General features: G+C 43.6%; 1 protein-coding gene and 1 long non-coding RNA gene across 2 annotated transcripts in view; one reads left to right on the forward strand and one right to left on the reverse strand.

Annotated features, from left to right (window-relative positions):
• Positions 1–15,000, forward strand: part of LOC311039202 — a 765,206-nt gene that overhangs the window by 426,044 nt on the left and 324,162 nt on the right. The window lies entirely within an intron of this gene.
• The window catches only part of cnksr2a (connector enhancer of kinase suppressor of Ras 2a), a gene marked incomplete at both ends in the record, with an annotated part of 110,504 nt that overhangs the window by 53,987 nt on the left and 41,517 nt on the right, over positions 1–15,000 (reverse strand). The window contains 3 exons of the mRNA XM_084048866.1: positions 1,930–2,049; positions 6,099–6,140; positions 11,101–11,188. Of these exons, the coding sequence (XP_083904992.1) occupies positions 1,930–2,049; positions 6,099–6,140; positions 11,101–11,188 (250 nt within the window). The remainder of the gene's footprint in view (positions 1–1,929; positions 2,050–6,098; positions 6,141–11,100; positions 11,189–15,000) is intronic.

Here is a 15,000-nt window from a genome sequence, read left to right on the forward strand (position 1 = left end):
AACAAGAAGACGAGGAGAGCGCCCCCCTGAGGTTCCCAACATGCGCGCAGGCCACTCGGCCGCGCTGGTAGAGGACATCGTCTACATCTGGGGGGACAGGTATACTCACGATAACCAGCTGTATGCGTTCAACGTCGACGCCCACGGATGGTTGGAAACGGGGGTTTCTGGGACTGTACCAGAGGCGAGGTCCCAACACTCAGCTTGTGTCTTGGGGAAGGTCATGTACATCTATGGAGGTCTCCTTGCCAAAAGAGGTGTGGGTGAATGCAACAATGACTTGTACAAGTTGGACACCACCACGATGGTCTGGTCTTTAATCAACACCAGAGGAGCTCCGCCACTTGCATCCTCACATCACTCTGCCACCGTCATCGGGACAAGGATGTTTGTATTGGGGGGCTGGGGGGGCTGGGGGTACTTCGGGAGCAGGGAAAGACAGTTTGGATTTGGGGGCCCGCATGAAGAGCGGGTCCGGAACTGCAACAACATCAGAGTGTTTGACACAGAGACCGACTGCTGGCTGAGCATCACTCCTTCTACACAGATTCTTCCAGCAGAAGGCTGTGATCATTCAGCCTTTGCCTACGATGGAGAGCTGTACGTATTCGATGGCCACAAGACCTTCAATGATCTGTGGAAGTTCAATTCAAAGACCTTCTCCTGGAGGAAGGTCGAGCCCAAGGGGAAAGGCCCGTTTAAGACGTCTGGTATGCACTGTTGCATGGTGGGAGATCGTGTCGTCCTCTTTGGGAAAGAGGACGACATGTTCATCTTAGACTTGAGTCCTAGCATGAAGACCTTATGTAAGATGGCTGTTATTCAGTACCGTCTGGATCAGTCTGAACTCCCACGAGATATCAGGTGGGAACTGGCAGTCATGACATCAGGTGGGAACTGGCATCAAGTGGGAACAGGCATCAGGTGGGAAATGGCAGAGGGTGGGAACTGGCAGAGTGCGGGAACTGGCAGCAGCTAGAAACGCGTGCAGCCTTTCCACCCCGGCTCTCAGTAGCCTCGCCCGGTAGGGCCCCTACGCTCTACATTAGAACGGTGGGCGTTGTCACGTTCTATTACAGCCCGAATACCCAATCTCAGCACCGGCCTCACTGGCTTGCCTCGTTAATCACTAGACTCTCATTCCACACCTCTGGGGTTCGACTCCCGTTGAGAACACAACTCTTTACAACAACCGCCGACTACTTTTTTTTTCGCAGATAAAGTATAGTTTTGTACTTAACATGGTCGTCCATTGTTGTCGTCTAGACGGCTGAGATGGTTACGCCGGAAAGCATGACAGAGCCTGTTTACAAATAACAAGACCAGGAGACCTGGTTCTGCCAGACCCAAGCCGGACTTCACATGACGTGTCAGCTTGTGTCTATGCCCATGTATGGACGAAAGGGGGACAGACTTTTCTGTCTGGGACCTGAGGACAAACGGACAGGGCCATGTTTTTTGCCCATGTATGGAGAAAACAGGTACAAAACATGCCCATGTATGGACAAAAGGGGGACAGACTTTTCTGGCTGGGACCAGAAAAGTCCCAGCCAGACCTAAGGACAAACGGACATGCCATGTATGGACGAAATGGTGAAACAGGCTCATGTAGGCCATACCTTCCACGCATGTATCCGAATAAAGAAACCTATTATCGGCATGGCTCCTTCAAAAGTCCCCTTGCGTCACTTTGGCTGGTGGTGGGGAAACCGAACTGCTGATTGGCTGAAGGGGAACGAACTGCTGATTGGCTGAAGGGGTTGTCAGTTAACTGAAAGTCTTCTGGGGGGAAATCCTCCCCACCCACCCACACACACACACACACACACACACACACACACACACACACACACACACACACACACACACACACACACACACACACACACACACACACACACACACACACACACACAGTGTATCATTTACCAGGCCTTCTGAGGGTTTGATGTTGGTGAGGTGGACCAGCTCCAGGTGGGCCGACTGAGACACCAGAGGGTCCGACGACACACACACTATGTGTTCACACACCTCTGACAGGGTCTTACACTGCAGGGGGAGAGAGACACTGTGTTACACTGTGGAGAGAGACAGTGGCCCTCATTTATCAACGCAGCGTATAAACCGGCGTATATGTTTCCATATATTGGGCCGTACACCAACGTCGAAGTCACATTTATCAACGCATCCTACACAGCTGATCCGAGCGTACATTTGGTCCCAGCGTTGATAAATCTCACGTCTGAAACCGAGCGTCATTTAAATAACACGCCCCATAAATATTCTCAAAACGCCCCGATTTTACGACATGAAGAAACCAGAATACGACCAAAGAAGACATCATGAAAAGCCAATAAGAAAGAGTTTCCCTCGCTCGCCACATAGGCACACACCCCCCCCCCTCTCTCTCTCTCTCACACACACACACACACACATGCACACACACACACACACACGCCCGCTGGGCTGCCCAGCTGTGTCTTTCATGCCATCCGTAACGGTTGCGGTACAATTGTCACGTAGGCTTGTAGCCTACATGAATGACATATTATGATACAAATCACATCGCCATGAATGGAATACGTTTGTATATTCATGTATTTAACCCATACCGAGCAGTGCGCGTTCGAGTTACACTAAAATAAAGCCGTCATGTAGGCTATTCCCATTTCCCAGTGAGACTCGGACCGTCGGACGGGCGAGAGATGGTATATTTTGAAAATAGCAGATCTACAAGCTCACAACGCGTCGCTGGCTTGTGAGCTTGTAGATCTGCTATTTTCAATACGGACAGATCTACAATCTTATCTGAATGACTGTTAAAGCAGTTTGTTTAAATGACTTTATAAAATGTTATATTTTCACATGGATTATTTATTAGTGTAGTACATTTAGGAGTGGATATATGTGTCCAGATGCCTGTCAGACAGTCAAACAATGCTGCTCTGCAGGTCTAGGATGGAATAAACGGGTGCAGCCAACGTCAACAACTGGTCTCGACCAGACGTGAGATCTCAGCCTACGGTAGGATGAAGCCCACGTCAGGATATATTGATAAATGCCGAAAGGTGCGGTGATCTCGCCGTACGCTCATTATTCGGGCTGCACCGCGTTGATAAATGAGGGCCAGTGAGTCTGTGAATGATCCCGGGATCACCAAAGAAGTGTAAACCCACAGATCACGTGATCACAACAACATGAAGCTGGTTTAGTTCCTTGACTTTCTTTCATAATTAATGCCGTACTTCCGTCATTCTATGTCACACAAAAGTAGCAAAAATAGCAGATCTACAAGCTCAAAACGCATCGCAGTGCGACGCGTTTTGAGCTTGTAGATCTGCTATTTTTTAATTGGAATCCTGAATTATTTTTTCAATTGGAATCCTGAAAAGTAACATTTTTATTTAATTTCAAATGCATTTAGTTATACTTATGGTAACTTTATGAACTTAAATACAAATACATTGGACATGAAAAAGACAATAGAATAATACTAGTCATTAAGCTACTAATATACTTTAATGACTGAAGTCATTACAGCGGGTCATGTTTGCATGTTTAGAATCATAACAGCTGAAATCAATAATAAATATATCAATATTCTGATATTAACCTGGGGGCCGCATTAAGTGAAGGTGGGGGCCGCATGTGGCCCCCGGGCCGCCACTTGCCACTGTATGGTTTACACCAAGGGGCAAGGCTTGGATATTTACGATGAGGCCGACACGGAAGCTTATGAATGGCCAGAGTGGCGCTGTTTTACCCTGCGCCGACCTGCGGTGTCAGAAAGAATTTATAATGGGTTTTTTGACAAACTTTAGACTAGATTTTCTTACTTTAATAAAAAATGTCATAAATTCTATATGCTTCCAGTTGCTAGTTTAAAGTCTCCTTTCAATCATCAGGATATGCGTTTTGCTAAATTATGGTCCCATTTATTTTAAAATTGACGATAAAGTAGGCTATTCTCTAGGAGGGGCGGGATGATTTGATTGACAAGCTACACAACCAATAGCATTCATTCCCCGCCCCCGCTCTTGATTGACAAGCTACCCAACCAATAATGGTCTGGTCTCATTCTGCAGGATATGACGCGATATGACGCGATATTGAAAGATGGCGGACCTACAGTCTTGGAACAATCGGCTTCATTTTCGGTCTGTAGAAAGCAGGGGATTGGCTTTGTCCATTAATTCTTTACAGTCTATGGTTTACACAGAGCATTTCAGCCCCTGTAATAAACGCTGTGTAAATAGTGTTGTACCTGCAGCCATTACAGCTGAACAAACACAGATGAAGGAGATGATTCACCTCCCTGAGGCAAAGCTCTTAAACTCGGTGAGTGGGAGGTGAGCCGGTGCAGCGGGCACTTAACCCTCTCAGTCCTGTAACACATCTGTGTCATTTTACATTTCTTTGGCTATTCAAACATAGCAGATATACAAAGCTCATAGCGCGGCACCGAGTGCTTTTTGGAAATATTTTTGCAGACTTTTGCAAATATTTGAATATATATTATTTTTAAATAAAAAAAATGTAACTCAAATCTGTGCTTCTGGGGGGGGGGGGGGGGTTTCCCTGGAACTAAATATTTCGAGCTGGGGGTCTGCGGCCAAATACATATCATTGTCTCCGCCAGGCCGAAAGGCATGGCGAGAGAGTATGTTTTACCCCCTGTTTTACCCCCTGTCCGTGTGTCCGTCATTCGATCTGTCTGTGTACAGCTAATCTCCGGCACCGTTGGCTTGATCGCAGCGAAACTGTGCACACACACTCCCTGGATACCAGAGCAGAACCTCTGGCCCAAATTTTTCACAGGGGCCTGTTATAGCGCCACCAGGAGGCCGATTGGTGCAAAACACTTTTCTTGACAGTACTCCTACAGATTTCGTCCAAACAGCAAGCAAAACGATACACAGTATCTCTACAGTCATTAAACGAAACGGGTGTTTCAGATTTTTCATATTCCATCCTGATTGACTAAAATTGCCTTCCAAAGTTTGCAGGAGTGCTCCTTTTTGAACAAAATGCCTCAAATCATGAACACAGCATGCAATTTCCGTGAAATTTTGCACGCACATTCCCACTACGTCAAGGAAGAAATGCTACTTGAAAATTTTAAAATCAGCCTCATGGTGGCGCTATAACAGGCCGATTTGTGTTTTTGCCTATAACTGCACCGATCTGTGTAAAACTTTGTATGCACACTCTCTAGAGGCCAAGGAAAAACCTTTGTCCTGCATTTTTCGCATCTGCCTTTTATAGCGCCACCAGGAGGCCGACTTATGTAAAACACATTTTTTTATTGTAAGCCTTCAGATTTTATCCAAATTTCACGCAAATCGGTACAAATGATCTCTATAGTCATGTGATCATGACGGATCTGTTATATGTTTCATAGTCCATCGTGATTGACTGAAATTTACATCTAAAGTTTGCAGGAGTGGCCCGTTTTGAACAAAATGCCGCAAATCATGAACGCAGCGTCCGATTGCAATGCAACTTTGCTCGCACATTCGCACTACGTTGACGAACAAATGGCACCATTTTAACATTGCCCTATTATAGCGCCACCTTGAGACAATTTTTTTGCAACAGTTTTCTTTTTTATATTACTCCTACAAATTGTGTCCAAACATCATGCAAATCGGTACCCATTATCTCTATAGTCAAGTGGTCAAGATAGTTCCGTCCGATTTTTCATATCACATACTGATTGCCGAATTCCGAACATTCCTGCCCCACAATAACCTACCTGACCTGGCGGAGACCTGTGCTCCGAGGAGCACTTTTTCTAGTTTTTGTTGTTTGGTTGCTGTATCAGTATATCTACTGTTTTGGAGGGCTGGATTCCGTATCGCTGCGATGTCTCGCGTTTTAACTGGATTGCCGAATTTCCCTTCTGCACAACAGATGTGTGACAGCGTGTAGCGATACACTTTTATGCTTGACACTATTTTTTAACCTTTTTTTTTAAATGTTGTGATTGACTGTTTGATGTCATGCTTTCGACCATGAAGTACTCTGAGATTCCCTGTGAATGAAAAGTGAAAAAATACAAATGAAATACATTATCATGTATCATTAACATCACTCACCACGTGGAGGATTTTGTTCTCCGTCTCAAACACCGTACAGTCCTAAGAGACAGAGACACACGGTTACATTAAAACACATTATTACACAGCTTGTTTGAATGCTTGATTCTGATTGGTCAATCGTTGAATTCAGCGGTGTGTTATTTCTTGATAATGACCGATGAGCTCAATAACAGACCTCTGTCTAATCAAAGACTCAGAGCACCTGCTCACATCAATCTGTCTAATCAAAGACTCAGAACACCTGCTCATATCAACCTGTCTAATCAAAGACTCAGAACACCTGCTCATATCAACCTGTCTAATCAAAGACTCAGAACACCTGCTCACATCAATCTGTCTAATCAAAGACTCAGAAGAACACCTGCTCATATCAATCTGTCTAATCAAAGACTCAGAACACCTGCTCATATCAACCTGTCTAATCAAAGACTCAGAAGAACACCTGCTCATATCAACCTGTCTAATCAAAGACTCAGAAGAACACCTGCTCATATCAATCTGTCTAATCAAAGACTCAGAACACCTGCTCATATCAACCTGATCAAAGACTCAGAAGAACACCTGCTCATATCAACCTGTCTAATCAAAGACTCAGAGCACCTGCTCACATCAACCTGTCTAATCAAAGACTCAGAACACCTGCTCACATCAACCTGTCTAATCAAAGACTCAGAACACCTGCTCATATCAACCTGTCTAATCAAAGATTCAGAACACCTGCTCATATCAACCTGTCTAATCAAAGACTCAGAACACCTGCTCACATCAACCTGTCTAATCAAAGACTCAGAACACCTGCTCACATCAACCTGTCTAATCAAAGACTCAGAACACCTGCTCACATCAACCTGTCTAATCAAAGACTCAGAACACCTGCTCATATCAACCTGTCTAATCAAAGATTCAGAACACCTGCTCATATCAACCTGTCTAATCAAAGACTCAGAACACCTGCTCATATCAACCTGTCTAATCAAAGACTCAGAAGAACACCTGCTCATATCAATCTGTCTAATCAAAGACTCAGAACACCTGCTCATATCAACCTGTCTAATCAAAGACTCAGAAGAACACCTGCTCATATCAACCTGTCTAATCAAAGACTCAGAAGAACACCTGCTCATATCAATCTGTCTAATCAAAGACTCAGAACACCTGCTCATATCAACCTGATCAAAGACTCAGAAGAACACCTGCTCATATCAACCTGTCTAATCAAAGACTCAGAGCACCTGCTCACATCAACCTGTCTAATCAAAGACTCAGAACACCTGCTCACATCAACCTGTCTAATCAAAGACTCAGAACACCTGCTCATATCAACCTGTCTAATCAAAGATTCAGAACACCTGCTCATATCAACCTGTCTAATCAAAGACTCAGAACACCTGCTCACATCAACCTGTCTAATCAAAGACTCAGAACACCTGCTCACATCAACCTGTCTAATCAAAGACTCAGAACACCTGCTCACATCAACCTGTCTAATCAAAGACTCAGAACACCTGCTCATATCAACCTGTCTAATCAAAGATTCAGAACACCTGCTCATATCAACCTGTCTAATCAAAGACTCAGAGCACCTGCTCATATCAACCTGTCTAATCAAAGACTCAGAACACCTGCTCATATCAACTCTATACATTACATTGTAACAATCGCCCTTTAACTCGGAAGGGGTAACTATTAACTAAAAAGGAAACAACAGGATCGGCAGGTTGCTAGTTGTGGTTACTTTATTTTTCACCCACTTAAACCACACAAATAATAATTGACTCAACAAAAAGGTAAACAATAACACACCCTCTTGGGTTTTTAACTACTGTCCCTGTCACTTTCCCTAACAAATAAAATAAACAAACCAACACATCAAAGCACAACACTTATTTCACACACTCTCACCCCCAATCAAATCCCCCTGTCTTTAGTAACCCCGCGGATCACAGTGCAAATATGAACAGTCCCCGCGACGGTCCTCTTCTTGACCACGCCTCCGTGGCTGTAAAGTTCCTCAATCCCAATGGAAAGCAAGCGCCGTCCACGACGACGGTCGAAACAATAATAAACTCGGGGTACCCCTCTAAATTGTAATCCACAAGAACATAGTCACTCGGTTTGGTCTCACCGGCCGCGGCTCCTCTCGGTTCCAATCCCGGCCGGCGTCTCGATCACCACCGCAGCGCTCGAAGTCCCGCAGCAGCAACGTTATGTTACCCTCCCGCTGGGTTCGATAGTTCTTAACTTCAGGCCGCAGTTTACACCTAGTCAATTCTATAATAACTTTAGCGATGTAACACTGGCGCCTCGGAGCTCCGCTCTTCCACCCGTTCACACTAGTGCTCGGGCTGTTTGTTTGATCTCCCCTCCCCCCGTGTCACACCCTCTATTAGTAAAGTCGGGTGGCACAAATCATTCAATCACCCAATGATCAGACCCATTACCTCTCAAGTGAATAGGAATATATCTCAGGGTCCAACATGTCACATATCACTCGTATACAATAACATGCATAAACTTAGACCAAATGTTACACATCAATTAGACATAATAACACCCCTATATCAAGTGGATAAATAAATAAATATAATGTGCATTTGTCACAACATAACTCTATCGGTACATAACTCTATCTGTACATAACTCTATCGGTACATAACTCTATCGGTACATAACTCTATCTGTACATAACTCTATCGGTACATAACTCGGACGGGGCTGAGTAGGCTCAAGTAAACTTGAGCCACAGGAAGCACCACCGAGCGTGCTAAAGTGTGCAGGTTGCCGTGCTGAACGCTGCGAAGACCCTTCCGCCGCGGTCCAAAACTATACTTTATCGGCAAAGTAGTCCGCGGTTGTTGGAAAAAGTAGTATCGATAGAGGGAGTCGATCCCAGGAGGTGTGAGTTTGGAGTCTAGTGATTAACGAGGCGAGCCACTGAGGCCGGTTCTGAGATTGGGTATTCGGGCTGTATTAGAATGTGACAACGCCCACTGTTCACAACTCTCCTAATGTAGAGCGAAAGAAGCCCCGCCCAGTAGCGGAGCCCCTACTGGGCGGCTCTACGGGGCCCTACTGGGCTCTACGGGGCCCTACTGGGCGGGTCTACTGAGACCAGAGGTAGAAAGCCTGCACACGTCATTTACAACTAAACGGTGCCCTCAAGAATGTTTTTGCAAACATTTGAAGCGAGACATAGACGATACACTAACCGAAAACGTATTCTATTTGATCAACACTTCCTTGTTTTGCGAGGCGACCGTGTTCACCCAGCCCAACGCTTATGGAATACTTTCATTACTGTATGCAAGGAAATACTTTGTGGTTACTTTTGGGTCAATTTATTGTCTCCGCCAGGCCGAAGGCATGGTGGAGAGTATGTTTTCGTTCCCGTCCAGCTGTGTCCCCCCCCCCCCCCCCTAGCCAAGCTAACATTGGTCAAGCTTCACGTGACACGTGACAATATGTTGTCACCAATGCTTTTGATTGGCTAGAGGGACGCATGACGAAATAAAATCCTATAAATAGGTGTGTCACTTCCAAAGACTATTTATGTCTTTGGAAGTGAGGTAATCAATAGCTTAGACAGGATCATTCAGGAACAGTACTTTCCAGTACAAACAGAGATCACAGCTGAGATCACACAATGCAACTAACTCTCATTACGCAAACTGAAGAAGCAGGACATCATCGTCTGAAACCTCATGAAAGGCGCAACGCCTTTGCTTCTTCATGAAGCAAAGACGGACAAAGTGAAAACATACTCCTTCGCTTCCTTTGCTTCTTCATGAAGCAAAGACGGACAAAGTGAAAACATACTCCTTCGCTTCCTTTGCTTCTTCATGAAGCAAAGACGGACAAAGTGAAAACATACTCCTTTGCTTCCTTTGCTTCTTCATGAAGCAAAGACGGACAAAGTGAAAACATACTCCTTTGCTTCCTTTGCTTCTTCATGAAGCAAAGACGGACAAAGTGAAAACATACTCCTTTGCTTCCTTTGCTTCTTCATGAAGCAAAGACGGACAAAGTGAAAACATACTCCTTTGCTTCCTTTGCTTCTTCATGAAGCAAAGACGGACAAAGTGAAAACATACTCCTTTGCTTCCTTTGCTTCTTCATGAAGCAAAGACGCACAAAGTGAAAACATACTCTCCACCTCTGGCGGAGAGTATGACAAAAAACGAAGACGAGCCACAAATGCTGACAACATGACACAGCAAAGATTGCTATATTCTCTGGAAGAAAAAGTACAAGAGTCTGTAAAGAACATTGAAAGGAAAAGAAGGAACTGGTCAAAGTATTCAATAGATTAAAGACAACATCAACGCGCACATTACACCAGTAAGAGGAGACGCTACAGATCACTTAAAGAACTAGAAGACGTTCAAGTTGATGAAGCTGGTGCCGCATTCTTAAATAAGATGTCAGAAAGTGGACCCAAGGCCGAAGTCTCCGCCAGGCCGAAGGCATGGTGGAGAGTATGTTTTCACTTTGTCCGTCCGTGTGTGTGTGTGTCCGTCCTGTGAACACCTAACATTGGTCAAGCTTCACGTGACATCACAATATGTAATATAAATAGGTAAGACAGAATTAATCAGGAACAGTTTTACCACCTCGCCTGGCGGAGACCTGTGCTCCGAGGAGCACATCTTCTAGTTTATTCATGTATTTATTAAGTAGCCGTGTAATAAGCAAAGGATGATTGACGGGTAGCTGGTCATTAATGATAAAGGGATTTATTTCTCAATATTGACCGTCTCTGTGTGAGCTGGGAACAAGCATTTGTTCTCTAATGATTTATTCATGTTGATATCAGTGTTAGTGAGACTCTGTGTCTCTGTCTTTACCTGAGATGAAGATGATCATCACTGTTGGAACACACACACACGCACGCACGCACGCACGCACGCACGCACGCACGCACGCACGCACGCACGCACGCACGCACGCACGCACGCACACACGCACACACACACACACACACACACACACGCACACTAACCTGCTGTACGATGGTGGTGAGCTCCAGGCAGAGCTGGATAACATTATTGCGGGTTACAGAGTAGTCTGGTACGGCCGCGAACGGAGACCTGGGGAGAACACGCACACACGCACGCACGCACGCACGCACGCACGCACGCACGCACGCGCGCGCACACACACACACACACACACACACACACACACACACACACACACACACACACACACACACACACACACACACACACACACACACACACACACACACACACACACAGTGAGTCACTTCAAAAACCTCACATTCTGTACACTAGGGGTTCTCAAAGTGGGGTCCCCCAGGGGTCCTTGGGGGGGGGGGGGGGGTTAATACAGCATCACATTCATTCAAAAACAGCAGATCTACAAGCTCACAGCGCAGCACTGTGTGCCGTGCTGCCAGCTTGTGCATCTGCTAATATATCTCTGTAATGAGGAATAATGATATTGTTATGGTTGTTGTATACACCTAACCTTTACTTATAGTGCCTTATGATCGTCACGATCACAGTCAGAGGTGTAGGGCCCAATAAGAGCAGGACAAAGACAGAGGACGAGGCAGACAGAGATCCAATGCAAGGGGTTTTAAGAACCGCAACAAGAGGATCAGGAATAATACATAAGAATACGAGGGGTCTATGAAAAAGTCACTAAACTAAGAGCAAGGCTATGACACTACAGCATACATGGGCAACTGGCGGTCCGGGGGCCACATGCGGCCCCCACCTTCACCCACAGGTCCACAGGATAGTATCAGAATAGTGATATATTATTGATTTCAGCCGTTATGATTCCTAACATGTAAACATGACCCGCTTTAATTAGTTCAGTCTAGACTACTATTAAAATTCTATTGTCTTTTTTATGTCCAATGTATTTGTATTTAAGTTCATAAAGTTAACATAAGCACAACTAAATGCATTTGATATTAAACTAGAAAATGTGCTCCTCGGAGCACAGGTCTCCGCCAGTACTATTCCTGATTAATCCTGTCTTAAGTGTCACTTGATTAATCCTGTCTTAAGTGTTACTCCGCCATTTCTCAGCCATTTCGTGATTATTCCTGTCTTACCTCACTTTGAAAGAGGCTAAGACTCTTTCAAAGTGACACATCTATTTATAGGCCGCTGATACGTCATGCGTCTCACTAGCCAATCAGAGCACACTCTTTCAACGTATTGCCACGTGTCACGTGAGGCTTGAATAATGTTAGTTTGGCCGAGGGGGGGGGACGGAAAGTGAAAACATAGTCTCCTGGCGGAGACAATAAATACTTTTCAGGATTCCAATTCAAAAAATTCAAAAATAGCAGATCTACAAGCTCAAAACGTGTCGCAGTGCGACACGTTTGGTGTTTGGAGAAGGAACAGGGAACAGCAAACATAAGGGTGTATGAATACACAAGGACTAACTAGACACAGGTGAACACAACAGACAATCAACACTGGGATAGGCTGGAGGACTAAGAGGACACTGATAGGCTACAGAGGACTAAGAGGACACTGATAGGCTACAGAGGACTAAGAGGACACTGATAGGCTACAGAGGACTAAGACGACACTGATAGGCTACAGAGGACTATAAGAGGACACAGGTGGAAACACTGGCCAATCACAGGCCTGGTGAGACAAGACAGGTAACAGTAGCAACGGAGGAAGCCAGGAGACACTAACGTACTACAAAATAAGAGACACAAAACCAGGAGACACTAACGTACTACAAAATAAGAGACACAAAACCAGGAGACACTAACATACTACAAAATAAGAGACACAAAACCAGGAGACACTAACATACTACAAAATAAGAGACACAAAACCAGGAGACACTAACATACTACAAAATAAGAGACACAAAACCAGGAGACACTAACATACTACAAAATAAGAGACACAAAACCAGGAGACACTAACATACTACAAAATAAGAGACACAAAACCAGGAGACACTAACATACTACAAAATAAGAGACACAAAACCAGGAGACACTAACATACTACAAAATAAGAGACACAAAACCAGGAGACACTAACATACTACAAAATAAGAGACACAAAACCAGGAGACACTAACTTACTACAAAATAAGAGACACAAAACCAGGAGACACTAACATACTACAAAATAAGAGACACAAAACCAGGAGACACTAACTTACTACAAAATAAGAGACACAAAACCCATACTAAGAAACCAGGAACATAAGAAAACAGCGGCAGAACAGAACAGGTTACAGATCGTGACAGTGATATGATATGATATGATATGATATGATATGATATGATATGATATGATATGATATGATATGATATGACAGTGATATGATATGATATGATATGATATGATATGATATGATAGTGATATGATATGATATGATATGATATGATATGATATGATATGATATGATATGACAGTGATATGATATGATATGATATGATATGACAGTGATATGATATGATATGATATGATATGATATGATATGATATGATATGATATGATATGATATGACAGTGATATGATATGATATGATATGATATGATATGATATGATATGATATGATATGACAGTGATATGATATGATATGATATGATATGATATGATATGATATGATATGACAGTGATATGATATGATATGATATGATATGATATGATATGATATGATATGATATGATATGATATGACAGTGATATGATATGATATGATATGATATGATATGATATGATATGATATGATATGATATGATATGACAGTGATATGATATGATATGATATGATATGATATGATATGATATGATATGATATGATATGATATGACAGTGATATGATATGATATGATATGATATGATATGATATGATATGATATGATATGATATGACAGTGATATGATATGATATGATATGATATGATATGATATGATATGATATGATATATGATATGATATATGATATGATATGATATGATATGATATGATATATGATATGATATGATATGATATGATATGATATGATATATGATATGATATATGATATGATATGATATGATATGATATGATATGATGTAGCCTGTAGGAGCCCAGATGTCTCCACTAGGCCGGACCATAATATCATGTACATTACACCATTGGTTCTCAAAGTGGGGTCCGGGGACCCCCAGGGGTACTTGAGGGGGTTCCAGGGGGTCCCCAGCTAAATGATGGGATAGGAACCAAATGGACCCTTATGGGTCGGTAACTCTGAGAGTGTACAAATGGAACCATTTGGTTCCATTTGTACACTCTCAGAGTTAAATTAACATCGATTTTACGATATGAATTGGGGTCCCAGAGATGTAAATGCCTCTAATGCATGTCAAACTGGGGGTCCTTGAAATTAAAATGGTGGAGAATCACTGCTAGAGCCGTAAAAAATCTTCTCTTATGGGGGTCCCTGGCATATATTTTCAAATGGGGGTCCGCGGGCTAATAAGTGTCAATTTGGGGGTCCTTGACATGAAAAAGTTTGAGAACCACTGCCTTACACCATCATATTGCCTCATCAGTAAACACTGCAGTGACCATACTGTACACATAGAGGAAAACAAAGAGGTTTGATAAGGAGTGAAGCATCTCTCTTCTTTTATTCATAAATGCTTGTTTTCATAGAACGCCCGGGGGGGGGGGGGGGGGGGCGGGGCAGAGGGATGCTGCAGTAACACGGGATGGGATCCCCGTGTTGTAAAGTAACTGAGTACATTTACTCATGCACTGTACTTGAGTACAATTTTGAGGTGTGTTTTTTTTTTTTTTACTTTACCGGAGAATGTCCAGGTTTCAATACTTTTATTACTTTTACTCCATTACATCTCATCTGATATGAAAACAGATTAAACACACACACGCGCGCGCGC

This window comes from Gymnoscopelus microlampas, assembly GCF_963454915.1.
Source record: "Gymnoscopelus microlampas genome assembly, chromosome: 22".
Classification (NCBI taxonomy): Eukaryota; Metazoa; Chordata; class Actinopteri; order Myctophiformes; family Myctophidae; genus Gymnoscopelus; species Gymnoscopelus microlampas.